A 23630-nucleotide genomic window follows, 5' to 3' on the forward strand; every position below is an offset into this window, starting at 1 on the left:
TTACATGTGATGATGATGTTCCTGAGGACGAACGAGTAGTGAGCCGCATTTGTCTCAAGTCTCGGCAGACAGCCCACAGGCTGAGAAGAAGCCATTAAAATGTTTCCACACTGTCTTCTCCCCTCTGTCATCTGCAATAGATTAGAGATGTTTCGATAATTTAAAAAGGAAAACAGTATCTGACCTTGACTACAGAGCGTATACACTTGCACATGTGCGTGCACACACACACACACACACACACACACACACACAGTGTGAATAATCTCATTGCACCTTTTTGACTCTTCCTGCACCCGTTTCCAGCAACATTGTCTTTGTGCCCCTCAGTCAACTGTCTCCTCTCTCCCTGAGAATTCAGAACCAGGTCCTGGGTGGTGGAAGTCCTGGCTCCCAGAATTTCCGGATGAAGACGCAGAGGACCCTGTTGGGACATCTATTTTGTGGACGCACTGGGACTGGACCCTGTCCCCTTCCTTGGGTGCCTGGTCCCATCTCCTCAAACGCTTGTCCATGGAGGCTGGTGATCTGCACCCAAATCACCATAACTAGTAACAGCAGCTCACTTTTACTAAATTCGTATTTTGTGCCAGTTACAGCTCTACGAACTTTGAATGGATGATCTCATTTAGTATTCCTGACATCCTTAAAGGTAGTCTCATTTTACAGATGAGTAAACTGAGGCTGAGGAATTGACCAGAGGTCGTAGGGAATGGAAACCCACTCCAGTATTCTTGCCTGGAAAATCCCATGGATGGAGAAGACTGGCAGGCTATGGTCCAGGGGGTCGCAAAGAGCTGGACACGACTGAGCGACGGAGCATATGTGCTCACGCACGCAAGGAGCAAGCTGTATGTGTAACTAGTGGGGCCCAGATTCAGAGCCAGGGCAGTTGCTTCCTGAGCCCACTCAGATCTGGTGATTTCACCCCAGGGTGCACTTAGAATCCCCTAAAGGAGCTTTCCAAACTCTTGCCACCCAGGATGTCGGCCAGGCCAATCAAATCAGCATTTACATCTTTCAGGTGATGCAGGCTGCATCCTGGCTTGAGTACTGAAGCACTGACCTTCTTTCTTGGTACCCCATGCTGTCTCTCTAGATTGTTCCCATTCAGCATTTGGTCCCTGCCAATCATGGTTCATATCAATAACCTCAGTTGTGCAGATGACACCACCCTTATGGCAGAAAGCCAAGAGGAACTGAAGAGCTGTTGATGAAAGTGAAAGGGGAGAGTGAAAAAGCTGGCTTAAAACTCAACATTCAAAAAACTAAGATCGTGGCATCTGGTCCCATCACTTTATGGCAAATAGATGGGGAAACAATGGAAACAGTGACAGACTTTATTTTCTTGGGGTCCAAGATCACTGCAGATGGTGACTGCAGCCATGAAATGAAAAGACGCTTACTCCTTGGAAGAAAAGCTATGACCAACCTAGACAGCATGTTAAAAAGCAGAGACATTACTTTGCCAACAAAGGTCCATCTAGTCAAACCTTTGGTTTTTCCAGTAGTCATGTATAGATGTGAGAGTTGGACTATAAAGAAAGCTGACTTCTGAAGAATTGATACTTTTGAAGTTTTGTGTTGGAGAAGAGTCTTGAGAGTCCCTTGGACTGCAAGGAGATCCAACCAGTCCATCCTAAAGGAAATCAACCCCGATTATTCATTGGAAGGACTGATGTTAAAGCTGAAACTCCAGTACTTTGGCCACCTGATGGAAAGAACTGATTCACTGGAAAAGACCCTGATGCTGGGAAAGATTGAGGGCAGGAGGAGAAGGGGATGACAGAGGATGAGATGGTTGGGTGGCATCACTGACTCGATGGACATGAGTTTGAGCAAGCTCTGGGAGTTGGTGATGGACAGGGAAGCCTGGTGTGCTGCAGTCCATGGGGTGACAAAGAGTCAGACATGACTGAGTGACTGAACTGAATCATGGTTCAGGGCTGACTCAGGGATACTTCATCTTAATATTTCCTTTTCCCAGGAGGGAGCCAGTGGGACTCAGGCTATTCCTGGCCTGAGTGTAGGAGGAATGGGGATGGGTGTCTTGATAATGGAGCCCCACTGCACCCGTGAGTGCTTCCTCCACCCCCACCTCAGCCGTCTTCTCTCCCACCTGAGCTCTTCTCATCCTAACATGAGCCTCGTGGGCTGTGGGTGTGGTAGCATCTTTAGTATCTAAGCCAGTGATTCTCAAAGCATAATCCGAGGACCCCTTGGGGTTACTCCAGACCCTTTCACATCTTGATTCTACCTGAAAAGTAGACGTCAGTTGCCTGCAAGCATGACAGCAGATTTTCATCATCAACGGCAACTGAAACAGCATAGGGCAGAACACGGAGTGCAGAAGCAGGCTTGAGAGGCCTGCTGGCCTTTATTAAGACAGATGCTAAAGCAATTTGTAAAAATGCAAAACAATACCATTCTTCTCATTGATTATTTTTTGGCTTGAAAATGATGGTTGTTTTTCGTAAGAATTTTGTCGTTTACATTAACAAGTAATAGGTTCATTATTGTTTTTAAATGAGTAAATATTTTAGAAATTCTCAGCTTTAATTGTGTGGCAACTTGATAGATACAACCTGTGTAAACAAAAGCTCTCTGGAATCTGAGATAAGTTTTTTTTTTTTTTTTTACTTTATTTTACTTTACAGTACTGTATTGGTTTTGCCATACATTGACAGGAATCTGAGATAAGTTTTAAGAGTATGTTGTTCAGTTGCCAAGACTCTTTGCGATCCCGTTGACTGCAGCACACCATGCTTCCCTGTCCTTCACTATCTCCCAGAGCTTGCTCAAATTCATGTTTCCATTGAGTCGGTGATGCCATCCAACCATCTCATCTTCTGTTACCTGCTTCTCCTCTTGCCCCCAGTTTTTCCCAGCCAGGGTCTTTTCCAGTGAATCGGCTCTTCACATCAGGTGGCCAAAGTATTGGAGCTTCAGCTTCGGCATCAGTCCTTCCAATGAATATTCAGGACTGATCTTCTTTAGAATGGACTGGTTGCATCTCCTTGCAGTCCAAGGGACTCTCAAGAGTCTTCTCCAACACCACAGTTCAAAAGCATCAATTCTTTGGCACTCAGCCTTCTTCACAGTCCAACTCTCACATCCATATGTGGCTAATGAAATTATTCTTTATTATACTGTAATGATTATTTCCACGAGAATTTTAGAGACTTCCCTCATAGCTCAGTTGGTAAGGAATCCGCCTGCAGTGTAGGAGACCCAGGTTTGGAAATGGCAAACCCTGGAGAAGGACCCTGGAGAGCCTGGAGAAGGAAATGGCAACCCACTCCAGTATTCTTGCCTCTTCTTGCCTGGGAAATCCCATGGACAAAGGAGCCTGGTGGGCTACAGTGCATGGGGTCACAAAAGTCGGACACAAGTTAGTAACTAAACCACCACCATACTGTAATTATTATTTCAATCAGGATTTTAGATAGTGTCTGTTTGGTATGGTTTGGGTTTTTATATTTACAGACATATCTGGGGCAAGGGGTGGTCAGATCTGGAGTGGAATAAGCTTCAAAAGTCAGCTCCCCTTAGAAGGCATCAGGGAGTGGGGATCACTATTGCTTTCTTCATGAACCCTGAGAAAAGGAGCAGTCTTTTCCAGGACGCCAGTACACTGATGCTGTCGGCATGTTGCAGGAAAGGACCTGAGCAGGGGATATGCCAGGGGGCTGAGGCTGTCCACCACCCCTCTGGCCCCACCCAGGCCCACTCTGTTGCCCACCACTGCCATCACGACGACCAGGCACACCTGCTCCACCCACCCTGGGACTGGTCCCTGACTCCTTTGTGCTCTTGGCTCCCATACCCTGGCCTTGGCTCTGCCCTTTGCCCCCCGGCTTCTATTTGTACCAGCACGTGGGGGCCTGACAGGCTGCCGTGTGCTGGGCCTTGCGTGCTGTCTCTGGCAGGAGGCCCTGTCCCAGCTCCAACTCCATGACCTGGGCCCTGGCCACCTGGCCAGCACTTTGGTTGGGTCAGCCCCTGACCCCGTGGGAAGCCCTGGAGGATTTGAGCAGAGATGACTGGACAGAGTGAGGGCCTGTTTACAGAAGTTCCTCTGTGTAGATTGGCACTTGAACAGGGTTGTCATCTGTGACAGCTGCAGGGGTTCTTTGCAAGGGTGGGCCGGGGGTGAGCTAGGACCCGCCCAGGGACTCCACTGCAGCTGTGGGCTTGGTCCTATTTATTTATTGCACTGGAAACCATCCTGCATATTGGAAATTTCTCATTTTAAGGCACAATGATTCTTCTTGCATTGAACTATTATGTTAAACATAACAGTAGTGATTATCTGTTATCATTTGCTAAGTCCCTGCTATGTGCCAAGAGAGGTGAGTCATTCATTTTACGATCATTTATTGAATACCTACTACAAAGTAGTTTGAGAGGCAGTGAACAAAACAGGCAAAAATATTCCTGCATTACGGAGTTTACATTTTAGGCAGCAAACTAATAAAAAAGTAAATTTATGTCAGATGGTTGTCAATGTTAGAGATAAAAATCGAGCATGGTAAACTGGAAAAGAACCCTATCTCTGTCCACAGATGATACGATTTTTTAATGTAGAAAACCCTAAAGATTCCATTAACAAACTGTTAGAACTGATAAACAAATTTGGTAAAGTTGCAAGGTACACAATCCATCACTCTTTTCCGTTAAAATTCATATAAAATAATGCACTTCCCATTAAGAGCTAAGTAAGCTCATGAATCAGGCTGGTAATGTCAATACGGTACATTCTTCAGTGGGTGCTGTCAGTATTGGTAAATTATATGATTACACTAATCATCATAAAAATTTCCAAGGCAGCTAGGAGTTTGGTAGAAAGGATATGCTGCCAAGAGAAGAGGCATTAAATTTAAGGCAAGAATTTGGAAAATCTGAAGCTGTCCAAATGCTGCAGTGATGTTGTGACAGGTGAAAAATGTCTTTGGACAGAGCCATGGGAATGTCATTTTCCGTCATTCCTCTGCTGGGCTTTCCTGGGGTAGTCAAGGCCCTTGGGGAGGACAGAAGCACAGTGGCGACAGGCAGCCTTTGTTACAGAATTCCCCCAGCACTGTGCTCAGCGACCCCATTCTGTGGCCTTAGGGGAGAATCAGCCAAGAATAAGGAACAGCTGAGAGCAAGAAGGGTCAGATGTGGGGGCCGCAGTGAGAATCCTGGATTTGTTTTGCAGAGGTAACTGCAGTCATAGGAGGGTTTTCTCAAGGCTGGATTGGGGAGAGGAAGTAGGGAAGCACAGTTTAATGCTTCTTTTCTTTTTCTGGTGTTTGGCCATGCAGCACAGCATGGAATCTTAGTTCCCTGACCAGGGATTGAACCTATGCACCCTGCAGTGGGAGTATAGTGTCTTAGCCACTGGACTGCCAGGGAAGTCCTGTAATGCTTATTTTGAAAGTATTATAGTATCTTGATCAAAATTTACAAGTTGATTCAAAAAATGTATATGGAAATGCAAAAGACTTGGAATCATTAAGGCAGTTCTAAAAAAGGACGCATTTGGAGGACTGTCACTATTTGATTTCCAGACTTGTTCAAAGTGCCTCAAGATTATGTGGTATTGGCATAAGGTTAGACACATAAATTAATGGGACAGAATAGAGAGTCTTAAAATAAATCCACACATGTGTGATCAATAAATTTTTGGACAGTGTTGCCACGGCAATTCAATGGGAAAATAAAAGTCTTCTCAATAAATGGTTCTGGAGTGACTTATAAACTTATAGGAAAAAAGTTAGCTTTGATCCCTACCTCACGCTACACACACAAATAATTTGAGATGTATTATACACTTAAACGTAAATTCCACAATTACAACGTTGGTGGAAGAACAAAGGAGAAGGCAGAGGTTTCTTAGAGAGGATGTCAAATGCTAAACACATCAAAGAAAAAGAACTGATAAATTGATCTTTATCAAAATTAAAAGCTGTTGTTGATCAAAAGACATCATGAAGAGAAGAAAAAGACAATCTACAAACCAGGAAAGAATGCCTACAATGCATATATCTGAAAAAAATTATGTCCAGATACAAAAGACCTGTACCCAGGACATATAGAGTTCTTAGAGCTAAATGCTAAAAAGATAAACTATTCAATGTAAAAACTGGGCCAAAGACTTGAACAGAGCCTTTATAAAAGGGACCAAATGGCTAATAAGCATAGAAAAATGTGCTCAGCATCTTTAGTCATCTGAGAAATGCACATTTAAATCATAATGAGAGGCTTTCCAGGTGGTGGGTGGCTCTGAGTCTGAGCTTGCAGTGTAGGGGCCCAGGTTCAATCCCTGGCCAGGCAGCAGGATCCCACATGCTGCAAGTAAGAGTTCTCACTTGGGCGTGAGGACCTGGTGCAGCCAAACAAAGGCAGCCAGCCAGCCAGCAAACCAAAGAGCCCACAGTGAGACGCATCACAAGCCCTCGAGAGTCGCTGACCCTAGGGAAAGACAATACTGATGAGGATTTGGAGAAACTAGAAACCTCACACACTGTTGGTTGGAGTGGAGAATGGTATAGTCATTTTGCACAAGTGTTCAGCACTTCCTTACAACCCTTTAACCAGCAGTTGCATTCCTAGGGGTTTACAACAGAGAAATGGAAACACATATCCCCACAAGGACTTGTTCATGAATGCTTACCTCAACTTTACTTGAAATAACCCCAAGCTGAAAAGAACACAAATGTCCGTCAATAAGGGATTGGACAAATGGTGGAACATTTGCAGATGGAAAACTACTCAGCCATAAAAAAGAATGAATGACAGATACACAAAACAACACGGATGCCTTATTTTCCCAGAAGAAGACAGATATGAAAGTACATGCTGTACAGTTCCATTCTTGTAAGTTCAAGAATGGGAGAAGCTAGTGAATATTGATGAAAAGAGAACAATGGTTGCCCCTGGGGGTGGTGGTGACCCTGTAAAGGAGAATGAGGGCACTTTCTAGGTGGCACAGGGACGTTGTGTGATCTTAATTGGTGTGATGGTTACACAGGTAGATAATGGACCAGAACTCATGCACTTATGCTCTCTGCATTTTGCTGTATGTAAATTTTGCCTTAATACTAAGATCATCCTGGTGATATTTCAGCCAGAGTGCAACAGGAGGCCAGCTGAAAGGCTGTTAAAATAGTCCAGGTTTAAGATGGTGATGGGAGATGTAAGACGTGAACAGACTTGGGGCCCCTTTTGGAGGGAGGGTCAGGACTAGGTGGCCCAGTAGGCAAGAGTCTTGTTTAAAGCAGGCCCCAGAGGACTGAATCCTTGAAGCCCATTTACTTATTCTATTTGTATGTTTTACTCTGGTTCTTTTATTTCTAAAATAATTGGAGGTATATTATAATACAGGACATGTATTCAGTTCAGTTCAGTCGCTCAGTCATGTCCGACTCATTTGACCCCATGGACTGCAGCATGCCAGGCCTCCCTGTCCATCACCAACTCCCAGAGCTTACTCAAACTCATGTTCTTCAAGTTGGTGATGCCATCCAACCATCTCATCCTCTGTCATCCCCTTCTCCTCCTGCTTTCAATCTTGCCCAGTATCAGGGTCTTTTCCAATGAGTCAGTTCTTCACATCAGGTGGCCAAAGTAGTGGAGTTTCTGCTTTAGCTTCAGTCCTTCAATGAATATTCAGGATTGATTTCCTTTAGGATTGACTGGTTGGGTCTCCTTGCAGTCCAAGGGACTCCCAAGAGTCTTCTCCAACGCCACAGTTCAAAAGCATCAATTCTTTGGCGGTCAGCTTTCTTTATAGTCCAACTCTCACGTCCATACATGACCACTGGAAACACCATAGCTTTGACTAGGTGGACATTTGTTGGCAAAGTAATGTCTCTGCTTTTTAATATACTGTCTAGGTTGGTCATAGCTTTTCTTCCCAGGAGCAAGGGTCTTTTAATTTCATGGTTGCAGTTACCATCTGTAGTGATTTTGGAGCCCCCTCCCCCAAATAAAGTCTCTCACTATTTCCAATATTTCCCCATCTATTTGCCATGAAGTGATGAGACTGGATGCCATGATCTTAGTTTTCTGAATGTTGAGTTTTAAGCCAACTTTTTCACTCTCCTCTTTCACTTTTATCAAGAGGCTCTTTAGTTCTTTTTCACCCTCTGCCTTAAGGGTGGTATCATCTGCATATCTGAGGTTATTGACATTTCTCCCAGCAATCTTGATTCCAGCTTGTGCTTCATCCAGCCCAGCGCTTCTCATGATGTACTCTGCATATAAGTTAAATAAGCAGGGTGACAATATACAGCCTTGACATACTCCTTTCCAAATTTGGAACCAATCTGTTGTTCCATGTCTGGTTCTAACTGTTGCTTCTTGACCTGCATGCAGATTTCTCAGCAGGCAGATCAGGTGGTCTGGTATACCCATCTCTTTAAGAATTTTCCACAGTTTGTTGTGATCCGCACAGTCAAAGGCTTTGGCATAAAGCAGAAGTAGATGTTTTTCTGGAACTCTCTTGCTTTTTTGATGACCCAGCAGATGTTGGCAATTTGATCTCTGGTTCCTCTGCCTTTTCTAAAACCAGCTTGAACATCTAGAAGTTCATGGTTCACATCCTGTTGAAGCCTGGCTTGGAGAATTTTGAGCATTACTTTGCTAGCATGTGAAGTGAGTGCAGTTTTGTGGTAGTTTGAGCATTCTTTGGCATTGCCTTTCTTTGGGATTGGAATGAAAACTGTCCTTTTCCAGTCCTGTGGCCACTGCTGAGTTTTCCAAATTTGCTGGCATATTTAGTGCAGCACCTTCACAGCATCATCTTTTAGGATTTGAAATAGCTCAACTAGAATTCCATCACCTCCACTAGCTTTGTTCGTAGTGATGCTTCCTAAGGCCCCCTTGACTTCGCATGCCAGGATGTCTGGCTCTACGTGAATGATCACACCATCGTGATTATCTGGGTCATGAAGATCTTTTTTGTATAGTTCTTCTGTGTATTCTTGCCACCTCTTCTTGATATCTTGTATTCTGTTAGGTCCATACCATTTCTGTCCTTTATTGAGCCCATCTTTGCATGAAATGTTCCCTTAGTATCTCTGATATTCTTGAAGAGATCTCTAGTATCTCTCATTCTGTTGATTTCTTCTGTTTCTTTGCATTGATCACTGAAGAAGGCTTTCTTATGTTATTCTTTGGAACTCTAGATTCAAATGGGTATACTTTCCTTTTCTCCTTTGCCTTTTACTTTTCTTTTCTCAGGTATTTGTAAGGCCTCCTCAGACAACCATTTTTCCTTTTTGCATTTCTTTTTCTTGGGGATGGTCTTGATTACTGCCTCCTGTACAATGTCACGAACCTCCATCTGTAGTTTTAGGCACTCTGTCTATCAGATATAATGCCTTGAATCTATTTGTCACGTCCACTGTATAATCCTAAGGGATTTGATTTATGTCATACCTGAATGGCCTAGTGGTTTTCCCTACTTCCTTCAATTCAGTCTGTGTTTGGCAATAAGGATTTCATGATCTGAGCCACAGTCAGGTCCTGGTCTCGTTTTTGCCAACTGTATAGAGCTTCTCCATCTTTGGCTGCAAAGAATATAATCAACCTGATTTCAGTATTGACCATTTGGTATTGACTATGTATTCAGTAAGACTGATTAAATGTAACTAAATTAGGGAAATTGAAACCAGAAGATAGAATAAGCAAATATCCCAGTTTGGGGACTGATGTTAGAAAACTAAGATCAGGAACCTATTTTTGCCCAGTCCTCTTGGCTCGGCTCCTAACAGGGCTTGCCAATGGGTTATGAAGGGGACAGCAAGGGTCTTTTAATATCAGAGGAAAGAAAGCTCAGATTATAGACACCCGTGCAGTGTTGGATCAAGTTGATTTTAGTTAAAGAAGAAGGAATATTTGTCTTTTGGAGACTCTCTGGGCTTATAAAATCAAAAATATACATTTTTGCAGAATTTGGTTTGTAATAGAATATTGTATCACGAAGGTCTGATATATCAAGTGCTTTATAAAGAAATGAAGGTTATTTTAGGGGAAATTGCCTTCCTTTTATTTAAGACTGAATTTATTAAGCAGAAATGTAAATATCATAGAGTATAATTTAGGATAAATTAGAAGTTTGAGTATATTCTCTGTACATTTATGGAACAATTATAATTTAAAATTACTATAAGGTAATAGTCTGATATGGGAATTGAGTTTGGCTTGAATATATTCAATCATCCTAAATGAATATATAGATACAGTAGAAATACTGCAAGAATGTATGTCGAAAAATGCATTAATTATTTGATTGATCATTACTGGCATGGGCAGTTCCGTATGCTGCCAATTGAATATGCAGGGGACCTTGTAAATATTAGACATTCTTTATTTAAGAACAATTAGTAAATCAAAGGAAAATGAAAGAAGAACTGAAGAAAAGGGAGAATTTATGTATGGAGAAGATGTTAAAAGTGTATGCCAGTAAGGAAATTCATCAAATTAAGCCTCGTCTTCATTCTGAAACTTTTGCTTGATGTCTTGAAATGGACCAGCCGAAATGAACGCTTGAGTGAACATCAGAGCATTAATGGCAGACTTCTATGGCTTTGCCCATAGGATCTGACAGCAAAGATCTCTGTCCTGGCAGAGACTTGAGAGGGAAAAGAACTGTCACAATCGATTTATTATGCTCCAGGATGGCTACATTTGGGGTTGGTTCTTTAGGAGATATGATGGTAATTCATTTCACTTTTATGTGTGTAAAAGTGACCATAGCTGGATCCCACCGATGGCCAAGTCATGCTGCCCCATCCACGGTGGAAACGGAGAGAATGAAATATGACGAAAACCTTGCCTGGTTGGAGATGCTGAGGGATTTCCCTGGTCCTGATGGCTTAGGTTAACCTCCAGCAGAGCACGTGGTTTAAGGGGAAGAAGGGGCTGTTGTAATGAAGTGAGTGGGGTGATTCTTAGCAAAGTCACCTGGGGACTGGGACATGTTGGTGTCATGTCCCAGAGATGAGGCTGGTGATACAGGAGAGAGTTTATTGGTGACTGGGACTGGGCTGCCCAGAGTCCCGGGCTTCCTCCAGCTCATCCAATGCCCTCCAGGGGCATTGAGGACTGGGAGCAAGAGGTCCCTGTGAGGACACTGAATATCTGGTTTCTGGCCCTTCTTCTGCCACCTACTAGATGATTCTTGTTGGACAAGTCTTTTGACCTCCCTGAGCCTAGACTCTTCCATCCATGACATGGGGTCAGCACGTCTTGCCCCATTCAGCCCTTTATGAAGGGTCATTGTGGGGACCCACAGGACAGAGGACCTAGGGACCCTCTGAAAAAGCCCGCAAATATCCACTACAGTTGTTTTTTATTATTTGCTGGGAACGAGCCCTCCCGTGTGAGTGGTGCTGGAGCCAGGCACTGGTACGTGCTCCAGCCTTGGAGGTATTTTAGGAAATAATCAATCCAAGATGCACTGGGTAGCAGCCATGCTAGGAGTCATAAGTCTTCACAGTTTGCTGCTTGAGGAAATTAATAAAGCTTGAGAGGAACATTGTGAAAACCTGTAGGAGGGAAAATAGTATGTTTGGGGAGAGAGCTTAAGCCAGTGTGGAAACCTAGAGTCATCCAAGGAAGACAGGCTCCTCCTGCCCTGGTGGGGCGTAGTTTACACACATGTACAAATACACACAGCACACATGTATACACTCGTGCACGTGGGCAGCTTGCACGAGTTTTGTGGGGTGCAACTCAGAAGAGACTGGTGAGTCAAAAAGGCTAGCATTGAGACTTCCCTGGTAGTCCAGTGGTCGGGACTCCAAGCTTCCGACTCATGGGGAACAAGTTCCATCCCAGGTCCAGGAACTAAGATCCCACATTATGTGGGGGCACGGCCAGGAAAAAAAAGCATTAATTCTAAGAATCGGTAATTGGAATTTACACAGGCAAGGGCCCATTACTTTTGGCAGAAATGCCACCTGCCTCTGAAGTTTTAAAATGAAACAGCAATCGTGCTCTTGTCCTGTTGCATTTCTTGCTGGTGGAGAAGAGCATGCTTGTGTAGCTTTGGGATTCAAGGCTGCTGTGCACAGCAGTGGAAGACAGGGTCACAAACGGGGACCAGACGTCATGGTTTTTAACTGATCAAAGCCCAAGGATGGCCTGTGGTTAGAAACAAAAGTGAAGAATAGTGCTTTTCCTATATCCAGAATATTCCAAAGCCTTCTGAATCCTCTGTTTTAACATGAAGCCTGGACTTGTGCCAGGCTCTCGCTGTTGGTGGGAGTATTGGTGAGTTGTCATGGAGAATTGTTGAGGGGGGGCCCAGGGACAAACTTGGTTAAGGCCACTTGAGGCCAAAGGCAAGTCAGTCAGGGCTGGCCTCCATGCAGGGGTAGTTGATTTCCTATTATGTGAGAAAGGACTCTTTAACCGCTCTGTGGTCTGAGACCAGATGATCGCATTAAAAACCAATGAACAGATGCTCACTACTATATATAAAAGAGAGAAACAACTAGGATTTACCATATCGCACAAGCAACTAAACTCAATACCTTACCATAAACAGTGAGGGAAAATAGTAGAGGTATATGCTGGGAAAGATTGAAGGCAAAAGGAGAAGAGAGTGGCAGAGGATGAGATGGTTGGATGGCATCACCGATTCAATGGACGTGAACTTGGACGAACTCCAGGAGATGGTGAAGGACAAGGAGGCCTGGTGTGCTGCAGTCCATGGGTTCACAAAGAGTTGGACATGACTTAGCGACTGAACAACAACAATACATTTATATAAGTATAACTGAATCACTTGGCTGGACACCTGAAACTAACACAATATTGTAAATCAACTATACTTAAATTAAAAAAAAATTTATAAGGATGAAAACATTGACTTCTGTAGGGTGATAGGATTATTTTTTATTTAAAAATTGCTTAATAAAAGTATTGAAGTTTTTAAATTGTAAAAGTAACATGTTTATTATTTTTAAAAATGTTAATTTAAATGGTCAGGATTTAAGGATATCTTGACATTGGATCTGTCATGTTTTCAGGTGGAGAAAACAAGGAATTTTGTCAGTCGGAGCCTGGTCATAGGAGAAGTCCTCTCCATAGCGGACATGGCCACAGGAGTGAAGGTGAAAATCACTGGGTTGCCCTCCCTTCATGCACTGCGAGTTTTGTTTTATTTCACTATATTTTTTATTTATTTGGCTGCGCTAGGTCTTAGTTGTGGTGTGCGGGATCTCATTCCCTGACCAGGGATTGAACCTGGGCCCCCTGCGTTGGGAGCTTAGTGGCTTAACCACAGGACCCCCAGGGGCGTCCCATGAACTGATAATTTTGAATGAAAAGGAGTGAAAACAAAACAGTTCCACAGGTGTCAGTCTGTTCCTACAAGAGATGTTTATAAAATGGTACACCTGCCCAGACATCTTGAGCTCTTCTTCAGCCATTGTATTCCATCCCGTATTTGTTTTTCTTTGCTTTTCTTTCTGTACAGTTTTACTGGGTCTGCATTGATGCCAGTTGATGCAGTTGATTTACTGCATTTATGCCAGTCAGTTATTTTCCTTTCCTTTCCTTTTATGTTTGTCGTTAGTTACGTGGGCTGCACTGGGTCCCTGTTGCCGCTCGGGCTTGCTCCAGCTGTGCTGCATGGGGCCACTCCCTGGTGGTGGTGCGCGGGCTTCTCGTGGCGGGGCTTCTCTTGTTGTGGAGACAGGATTTCGGCACTTGGGCTTCAGTAGGTGTGGTGATGGGCTTAGTTGCCCCTTGGCATGTGGGATCTTCCTGGACCAGGAACTGAACCTATGCCCCCTGCACGGGCACATGGATTCTTAACCACTGGACCACCAGAAAATCCTCCTGAGTCTTCAACTACTGAATAATACTCCTTTGGGTGGAACAACATTTGGAATTCTTATATACTTCTTATACACTTCTCCATGTTTGCTGATTAAATGGGTATAAAATGGCATCGTGCTGTAGACTTGTTTTGCATGTACCAGCTCACCAAGGATGGTAAACAGAATAGCTTGAAAGGCATGAGTGCCGTGACCTCTCCTGATGCCCTAAGTCTCCCAGCAGGCACGTGTCTCTGCATGTATCTTCTCTCCCTCCCTGGATGCCACTGCATCTCCAAATAAGTGTCTGCATTAGACATCCAGTTCTGATGTCCCCAAAGGGGAGAAGTTATGATTAGAACATGAAGAGGAAGTGATCAAACAAGAAGCCATTGATGAGTCCAAGATGCAAGCTCTGTGTCTTCTGTGGTATAGACGTTTATATGAGTAGGAATAAAAGGGCTTCCTTGGTGGCTCAGATGGTAAAGAATCCGCCTGCAATATAGGAGACCTGGGTTCGATCCCTGGGTGGGGAGGATCCCCTAGAGGAGGAAATGGCAACCAACTCCAGTACTCTTGCCCAGAGAATCCCATGGACGGAGGAGCCTGGTGGGCTACTGTCCGTAGGGTCTCAAGGAGTCAGACACGACTGAAGTGACTTAGCATGCAGCAGCAGAAATTAAAAATGAAGACTTCTGTGAATGCCATCCCAAGGTGAGGACGTTTGTGGGGAAGCTGGCTTCTCTACGATTTTCAGCCAGGCAGAGTCTCTTCTCTCTTGGCTGTGGCTTCCGCAGTGAAGAAAGTCAGCTCAGATGCTCAAATAGATCCTCCTCTCAGAAATCCTAGAGGATCCTGCTCAAGACTCATGAGCCTCAGCTGGTCGTTTTGCTTCACGGCCCCCACTTCTGTCTGGCAGGTCTCTATGGGGAAGCCTCCACAGGCCGTCCCCACTCTCTGGGTAGGACACCTGCTTGTCTGCACCTGCAGGGTCTTGCACGGAGCCAGGCGCACAGAGCTGCTTAGGGAATGTTTGAGCGAATGAGGAAAGGGCAGCTTCTGGTGTCCAGCAGACCGAAGAAACATTTCAGCCCGTTGCAATGTGTGGACCTTACTTCTTGGGCTGGCCAAATCGTTCGTTTAGGGTTTTTCCACAAGATGCTACAGAAATCCGAATGAACTTTTTGGCCAACCAAGTAGACACTGATTCAAACAACAAACTGTAAAGAAAGACTAGGAATCGGTTGGGGAGATTTGAACATTGGCTCTCTGGCAGTATTAAAAGATTATTATTGTATCTGAGGTGAAATAATAGTTTTAGGACCATGCTTTTAAGAAGAGTCCTTACCTTTGACAGAGGCTTAGGAGATACTTAGGGATGAAGTGACAGGATGTTTGGGATAAACTTTGAGATCACCTGGGGTGTAGAATGGGGGAAAAATGAATAAAATGGTCCGCGAGCTGGGCATTGTTGAGTTCATGATACCCTTCTATTTTGTTTGAATTTTCCCACAATAGAAGACTTTTAAAAAAAGTTTTACTCCTGAGTATCCTAGAAGGAAATTTGAATAGATTTAAAGAAACAGACCTTTAAAAGTGCTCCTCTGATCACATCAGTCCTCTACTGAGGACCTCTTCCACTTGTGGTTTAGAGAAGGCCTGCAGCCCTTGAGCTGGCTCGCAGGTCTTCACATGGCCGGCCGACGTTTATCTCTCCAGACGCCTCTGTGCCGTATGGTCCCGCCCGGGAGACCCGCCATCTTGGCCTTCTTTTGGTCCCATGTTTCCACATCTGGACCACTCACGCTGTCATCCTAGAAGGATCCTTTCTCCTCCTTCACCTGCCTGCCGCTCATTCTCAAGTCCCTGCTCGAGTGTCCTTCTTTCAGGGAAACCTCCCTCCAGCCTCAAGCTTCTTTCTTTCTTTCTGTCCGCGCGAGTCTTTGCTGCCCCGCAGGCTTTTCTCTAGCTGTGGTGCGCGCGGGCTGCCCTGGTTCCTGGCTGCTCTTGGCGGGGGCTTCTCTTTTTGCAGAGCGTGGGCTCTGGGTGCACTTGAGCGTCCGTGCTTGCTGCGCGTGGGCTCAGCAGTTCAGTCCACCAGCTCCAGAGCACAGGCGCCGTAGTGTAGCACACAGGCTGAGTTGCTCCACGGCGTGTGGAGTCTTCCTGGACCGGGGCTGCAACCCCTGTTTCCTACATTGGTAGGGAGATTCTTTTATCACTGAGCTGCCAGGGAAGCCCAAGCCTGAAGTTTAAAGCCCACTTACATGTTGTCATCTGTCCTTGTACTTTACAGCGTCTGTCTGGGTGTGCACCCATTTTGGATCGATGTATTTATTCACATGTCTACTGTATGTCACTTAGCACCGCTAGAGGGCAAAATCCTTGGAGACTGTCTCTGTCTACGTTCTTGCTATATAGGAAGTGTCACGGACTCGATGGACGTGAGTCTGAGTGAACTCTGGGAGATGGTGATGGACAGGGAGGCCTGGCGTGCTGCGATTCATGGGGTCGCGGAGTCGGACACGACTGAGCGACTGAACTGAACTGAACTGAGGAAGTGTCAAGACATGAATATTAAATAAATGCATAGAATCAAAGCTGTTTGGCAGTCACTCAAAAGGTTAAATGTAGAAGTACTGCACGATCGAGCAGTTCCGCTCCTAGTAATGTACCCCGAAGAATTAAAGCAGGGACTTAAATAGATCCTTGTATGCCGATGTTCATTGCAGCGTTGTTCACAGTGCCTCATAGGCTGAAAGAAACAAGTGTCCATCAATGCATGAATGAATAAGCAAAATACTGTCTAATATATAGAATGTACCATGGAATATCACTCAGCCATAAAGATGAATGAAGTTCTGGTACATGTTACAACACGAATCTTGAAAATAGGCTAAGTGAAATAAGCCAGATCCATGAGGACAAATACTGTATGATTCTACTTATATGAACATTTGAGAATAGACTAATTTATAGAGATAAAAAGTAAATTACAGGTTCCCAGAGGCTGAGGGAAGAGGAGAATGGGGTCAGTTGTTGGTTAATGGGCAGTTTGTTGGGAGGATGAGACAGTTTTAGAAGCAGTGCCGATGGTTGCATAATACTGTTAGTATAGTTTATCCTGCTGAACTGTACACATAACCGTGGCTAAAATGGCAAGCTTTATACATGTTATAACATGTATGTTATTATTATACCATAATAAAAAGACTTGGAAAATTGAACGAAAATGATGATTAGGGACTTCCCCTTGGTGGTCCAGTGGTAAAGACTTTCTCTTTTCTAATTTTGGGGGTGTGGATTCAATCCCTGGTCAGGAAGCCATGCCTCATGGCCAAAAAAAAAAAAAAAAACAAAACATAAAACAAAAACGATATTGTGACAAATCAATAAAGACTTTAAAAATGGTCCATGTGAAAAAAATAATGACAATGAACCCTGTTTGCTTTTCCCTCACGTGAGTTGTTTGTTGCTGTCGTTTAGTTGCTAAGCCATGTCTGACTCTGCAACCCTATGGACTGTAGCTTGCCAGACTCCTCTGTCCATGGGATTTTCCAGGCAGAAATACTGGAGTGGGTTGCCATTCCCTTCTCCAGGGGATCTTCCTGACCCAGGAATTGAACCTGGGTCTCCTGCAGTGACAGCCAGTGGCAGGAGGATTCTTTTCTGCTGAGTCACCAGGAAAGCGCTGCATACAGGGTAATCTTTTTTACTTTGTGCTCGGACACCCTAGACAGTTAGCGGAAGGTGTAGGTTGTGCACCTGGTCCAGCCCATCTGCCTTTCCTGTTGGTGATGGAGGGAGACTTCGGGTGAGGGGAAGGCAGTGCATGGTGAATGGGTGAGTGAGTCCTGGGTTGATCACGACCTCCCCACATCTCACTGCCAGCCCAAGGCCCCTGTGGCTCTCCTGGTCACCTGAGCTGGCCGTCAACCTGAACATCAGTTCATCAGCATTATCTGCACCCCGTAGACCTGAGCGCCTCTTTCTCTTCCTCTGAGTCTGTATCATCCAGCAGCTCCAAGTGTCCGTAAGTGCTTTGGACAAACACAGTTGTACTCACACAGCCAAGTGCTGGATGAGCCAAGGGCTGCTTGGAGAGCGACTCACAGTGACGGGGTGGGGAAAGGGAGAGGGGTGCCAGAGAGAGAGAGACCTTCTCTGCTGAGGGCTTTGAATCTCACTCTGACTTGGGAGCCAGCCCAAGGTCTCCCGCCAAACAGGCTGATGCAATCTGGATGAACTTACAGCCAAAAGAACCGAGACCTGCTTCCTTTTCTTCTTTCCCATGACGGCTCCTGTTTCCCCTTGTTTGAATCATCTCACTCTGTCTTGGTTTGCGTAGGCTGCCATGATAAAGAGCTACAGAATTGGTGGTTTAAACAACAGAAATTAACTTTCTCATGGTCTGGAGGCTGGGAAATCCAAGATCTAGCTGCCAGCTGATTCAGTTCCAGGTTAGGGCCCTCTTTCTGGCTTGTAAGCAGCCAGCCACCTTCTCTGTGTGTGCTCACATTTCAGGAGCAGGGTGGCGGAGACAGAGAGAGAGAGAAAAGAGAGAGAAAGAGAGAGTGCACTCTGGTATTTCTTGTAAGGGCACTAATCCCATCATGAGGGCCCCATCCTAAAGATCCCATTTAAATATGGTCAGTTACCAAAGGTCCTATATCCTAACACCACACTGGGGATTAAAGCTTCTGCATATGAATTCTGGGCTTCTCTGGTGGTTCAGCAGTAAAGAATCCACCTCCCAATGCAGGAGATGCAGGTTCCATCCCTGCATTAGGGAGATTCCCTGAAGGAGGAAATGACAACCCATTCCAATATTCTTTCCAGGAAAATCTCATGGACTAAAGGAGCCTTTTGGGTAACAGTCTCTGGGGTCGCAAAGAGTTGGACATGACTTAGCGACTGTACAGCAACAAATAGAGGGGTTTTTGGGTGAAGACCTTGCACTATCCTTTGTGGGGTCACCATTGTTTCAAAAACCGATTGCAGTGCCTCGGTATAGCCCATCTACTCTTTGTTTTCTTTTTTAAACATATTTATTCATTTGACTATGGCAGTCCTTAGTTGTGTGACACGTGGAATCTTTAGTTATGGCATGTGGGATCTAGTTCCCCGACCAGGGATCAAACCTACCCCTTTTATTGGGAGTATGGGGTCTTAGCCACTTGACCACCAGATAAGTTCCTCCCATCTGCTTTTGAAATGGAAACAATCTGAATGCACTCTTTAGGGGACCTACTGTCTGACCATCATGTAGGGAGGACCTGGATTCTCGCACACATCAGAGACCTGGCAGGTCCGTGGTGTCAGGGAGATGGTCAGAATGATGTGTGTTCATGTCCCAACTCCAAGACATCTCCATCACGGCCCTAGATGTCCCATCATACTCCTGCAGCTTCGTTTTCTATGAGGATGGTGATGCTAGCTGGTGTTGATGCCCAGTCACAGGCTGGTTCAGATTTAAGCCGATGGTGCCCAGGAGGAGCCCCAGGCCACGCCTTGCAGGTTGCAGGAGCTATGTAAGTGGTGGTGGGGGTGCTGCAGCTCTTGACATGGGCCTTCCCCAAGTGGGCTGCCAGATGGTGGCTCAGCTAGTGGGTGGAGCAGGGACCAACCTTTGTTCCCAGACCCAGCTCATTCAGCTTTCCCTGCCCAGGGGTTGGCTCTCCTAGCCACTCTTTGGGAGCTAGAGGGCTTTGCTGGAGGCCATATCCCTGGGCTCGTCAGCCTGTCCTGACCGTAGTTCCCAGCTCCCAACTGTGGCCACTGGAGACTGCTACCAGCCCTCCCTCGGCCTGTTGTGCTCATGATTTCCTGCACTTGACCTTGGAGCTGTGTCTGTGGTCCTCCAGAGAAGTGAGAAAGGAGAGAGGGGTCTTTCTCAAACAAGCGGTACAAGGTGTTCAGTTCAGTTCAGTCGCTCAGTCGTGTCCGACTCTTTGCGACCCCATGAATCGCAGCACACTAGGCCTCCCTGTCCATCACCAACTCCCGGAGTTCACTCAGACTCATGTCCATCGAGTCAGTGATGCCATCCAGCCATCTCATCCTCTGCGGTCCCCTTCTCCTCCTGCCCCCAATCCCTCCCAGCATGTCTTTTCCAATGAGTCAACCCTTCACATGAGGTGGCCAAAGTACTGGAGTTTCAGCTTTAGAATCGTTCCCTCCAAAGAAATCCCAGGGCTGATCTCCTTCAGAATGGACTGGTTGGATCTCCTTGCAGTCTAAGGGACTCTCAAGAGTCTTCTCCAACACCACAGTTCAGAAGCATCAATTCTTCGGCGCGTGTACATGTGTTTAAAGTTAGGGTTTTCCTTAGGTGTCCCTTGCCTCCCACTTCCCTGATTTATTTCCTAGCCTCTGCTTTTCCCAGCATTTCTTTGTATCCTGCCTCCTGAGGTGGGCTGGGGTCCAGCCAGAGCAGGACTCTCACAGGCAGTGTTGGCAGCAGTGGGCTGGTGCCCTGTCACGGGGACACCTGGTGCTGCTCCTCGTGGTGGCTCCGCGTCCTTCTCCATTCCAGCTCAGCATCCCTGTTTTAGGGAATCCACCCCCTCCTGCCTGGCTTCTCCTGCAGGCTCCTTCCTTGCAATGGATGATCGTCCATCTATCTGAAGACTCGGGTCAAAGACCAGGTATCACACTGCCCCCACCTCCCGAGTCTAACCCACCAGCTCTGTCTCCAGAATCCTCCCCAAACACCTCCATTTCTCGTGCCCTTTACTGCGATCTGACCACCATGCCCTGGCCAGGTACCCGGGCCTGCCCACCTGGCTGGGTGCCGCGCCCTGCTCAGAGTACAGCAGGCCTGGGAGCTGCCTGTGAGAGTCCCCCAAGGGCCTCCCCAGCTGTCAGATTCCCTGCTCTTTGGAGACTGAGGCTTTGGCGACGGCGTGCTGGTCAGCACGTGGGGAAGAGGCCCGTGTTTGAACAGACTGTGTGGGTTGGGGTCTCGCAGGTAATGCCTCAGTTAACTCCTGCAGTTTTAAGAACATTCTTTAATTTTTGGCTGTGCTGGGTCTGTGTCACTGTGAGGGCCTTCTCTAGTTGCGGTGGGCGGGCATGACCCTCTAGTTGCGGTGTGCTGGCCTCTCCTTGTGGTGGCTTCTCTCGGTGCGGAGCACAGGCTTTAGGGTGCGCGAACTTCAGTCGCCGCGGCTCCTGGGCCCTAGAGCCCAGGCTCAGTAGTACTGGCACACAGGCTTTAGTTGCCCACGCCCTGTGGAATCTTCCTGGATCAGGGATTGAACCTGTTTCCTGCATTGGCAGGCCGATTCTTTACCACTGAGCCACCAGGGAAGCCCAACTCCTATGGTTTTCCAGAAGCCTGCAGGTTTCACTCACCCAGCCCAGTGCTCCTACTAGGAGCGTTTAGTGAATGGAGTTTTTCAAAAGGTAGCCGACTCATTTCCTGTCTTTCTAAAAAGGAGGAAAAAATGTAAAACCTAGGAAAACAATACACCATAAAGAACACGTTAGCCACCAGCCAAAGAGACTTAAGGGCAGAAAATTCAACCTGGTTTAGTTTTAGAAAAATATTTTTCTTTAACTTGATTTCCAAGAGGGTTTGGGGGGAAAAAGGGCTATTTGGATGGGTTCCATTTTCCTGGGTTGGAGTTGGAAAAGCAGCTTGCTGGGTCGGCAGTGATTCCAAGGAGCAGGGAACTGGGAAATCAGGGTGCTCAGCCTCTTCCAAGGACGTTTGGTTACTCTCCAAATGTAAAGCGCCTCACGTGTCACGTGTAATTAGTGAAATTCATCCGTTGTGATGTCAGAGCATTTCAGCTGGTCAAGTGGTTCACTTCGACTTGATGAAGTGGCCTTTTTGGAAGTTAGCGTAAGGCTGATTACACCCGTGTGGTGCAGGGTATGGGCCCCAGCAGAGGCTGATGACAGTTCTCAGATGGGAGCATGTGAAGATGCTGTTTCTGCCACTTACCTGCACGGTCTTCCTTGGGGTCACTGTGTCCACTGGGATGCATTCCATTGCAGTGACCCCAGAAAAAGTCACCTATTGGCTGTTGTAGTCGAAGAGTCCAGGGTCCAGCTCGCTTCAGATGTGGGTGTGTGGGACCTGGTCCCTCATCTCTCAGCTTCTCCTCACTTTGACCCCCACCCACTGGCTTCCTTCACCAGCTCTCTTGATGGCAAGAGCAATCCCCACCTTCCCTTCTTACAAGTTCCATTACTTCCAATAAAAGAGAAGTCTCTCTTCTCTAATAGCTGACTCCTGTGTCCAGTGGCCAGTCTGATAGGACCCACTCAGATCATGGATTCATCCCAAAGCATCCCCTTGGCCACGATGTTATGTAGAGTGGCCAGTCCTGGGTCCCAGGCTCATCTGAAAGCTGGACTGGAGATTGACATTAGCCACGAGCCACTTGGACTGAATCTGGGGGAAGAGGGCTCCCAAGAGGAAAGCTGGGGCTGTGTTCCTATGAAGGGATGCTGGACGGCAAGCACAGCAAGTGTCTGAACGCCTGAGCTCTTCTGTCTTTGCCCTCAGTCCCCTGCTCCCTTCAAACAGCCCTGCTCAAGCCACCCTTCCTTTTCTTCTTTCTCTTCCTCTTGACCAAAGTGCTTGGCAGTTGCCTCTTACTGAACCTTGCTACAAAGGGCTGTTAGGTGTCAGGCAGCTTGGATTTGAACCCCAGCCCTGCGTGCTTCCTCAGGTGCAGCTGTGGACAGGTCACTTCCTTCTCCTGAACCTCACTGTCCTCATCTGTCAAGTGCGAAAGTGGAGGTGAAAGTGTCAGTTGCTTCGTCATGTCTGACTCTTTGCAATTCCGTGGACTGTAGCCCGCTAGGCTCCTCTGTCCATGGAATTCTCTAGGCAAGAATGCTGGAGTAGGTAGCCATTCCCTTCTCCAGGGGATCTTCCCAGTTCAGGGATCGAACCTGGGTCTCCAGCAATGCAGGAAGAGTCTTAACTGTCTGAGCCACCAGGGAAGCCTGGTGAGGGGAATTGCCAATTATCAAGTGAGGGGAATTGTGTTTTTCTCCTGGGATGGTTGTGATAGGCAGTGAGTGTGTGGAGCTCAGACCCTGGAAGGCGGGAGGGCACAGTAAGTGGGGGCTCACCATCCACTGCGTCTGTCAGATGGGGAAACTCAGGCATTGTGTCAGTGTGCAAGGTCCCACAGTCTAGCCTGCCTCATCTGAGCCCAGTGCCTGCTCATGCTGTAGCCTTACCTCTTTCATCCACCTTCCTGTTTGCAGACTGTTTCTCATGGACTCTCCAGGCTGCGGTCAGCAGCTGGGATCAGTGCACAAAGGCTGTTGCCCATCTTCGACCTACCAGGCACCAAATTAAACCCTGAGCAGACAAGGCAGGGGCTTCCCTGGTGGTTCAGATGGTAGAGAATCTGCCTGCAGTAAGGGAGACCCAGGTTATATTCCCTGGGTCTGGAAGATCCCCTGGAGGAGGGCATGGGAACCCACTTCAGTATTCTTGCCTGGAGAGTCCCATGGACAGAGGACAGAATCCATGGACCCTACAGTCTGTAGGGTTGCCAAGAGTTAGACATGACTGAGTGACTAACACTTTCCCTTTTTCAGACAAGGCAGAGTGATGGGGTGAACCAGGCCTCCCTGAGGATGGGGGACGGATGTGCTGTGCTGCTGGGGTGGCCACTGCACAAAGGGGAACCGAGAGCCGTGCCTGCCCAGGCCGCGAGGGGGAGGGCGTGGATGCCTTGCTGCCTGTGGGGCGCAGGTAGAGCTTGATGAGCTGATCGGTGTTCCTTGAATGGCTTTTGCCCAGTGGGTTCGGTCGTCATTAAGTTGTTGACTGTTTCTAAC

General features: G+C 46.6%; 1 protein-coding gene across 1 annotated transcript in view; it reads left to right on the forward strand.

Moving 5' to 3' along the window:
• ACOXL (acyl-CoA oxidase like) overlaps positions 1 to 23630 on the forward strand; it is a 360670-nt gene that overhangs the window by 28162 nt on the left and 308878 nt on the right. The window contains 1 exon segment of the mRNA XM_068967451.1: positions 13026 to 13109. Coding sequence (XP_068823552.1) covers positions 13026 to 13109 — 84 coding nt within the window.

This window comes from Capricornis sumatraensis, chromosome 1 (genome assembly GCF_032405125.1).
Source record: "Capricornis sumatraensis isolate serow.1 chromosome 1, serow.2, whole genome shotgun sequence".
Classification (NCBI taxonomy): Eukaryota; Metazoa; Chordata; class Mammalia; order Artiodactyla; family Bovidae; genus Capricornis; species Capricornis sumatraensis.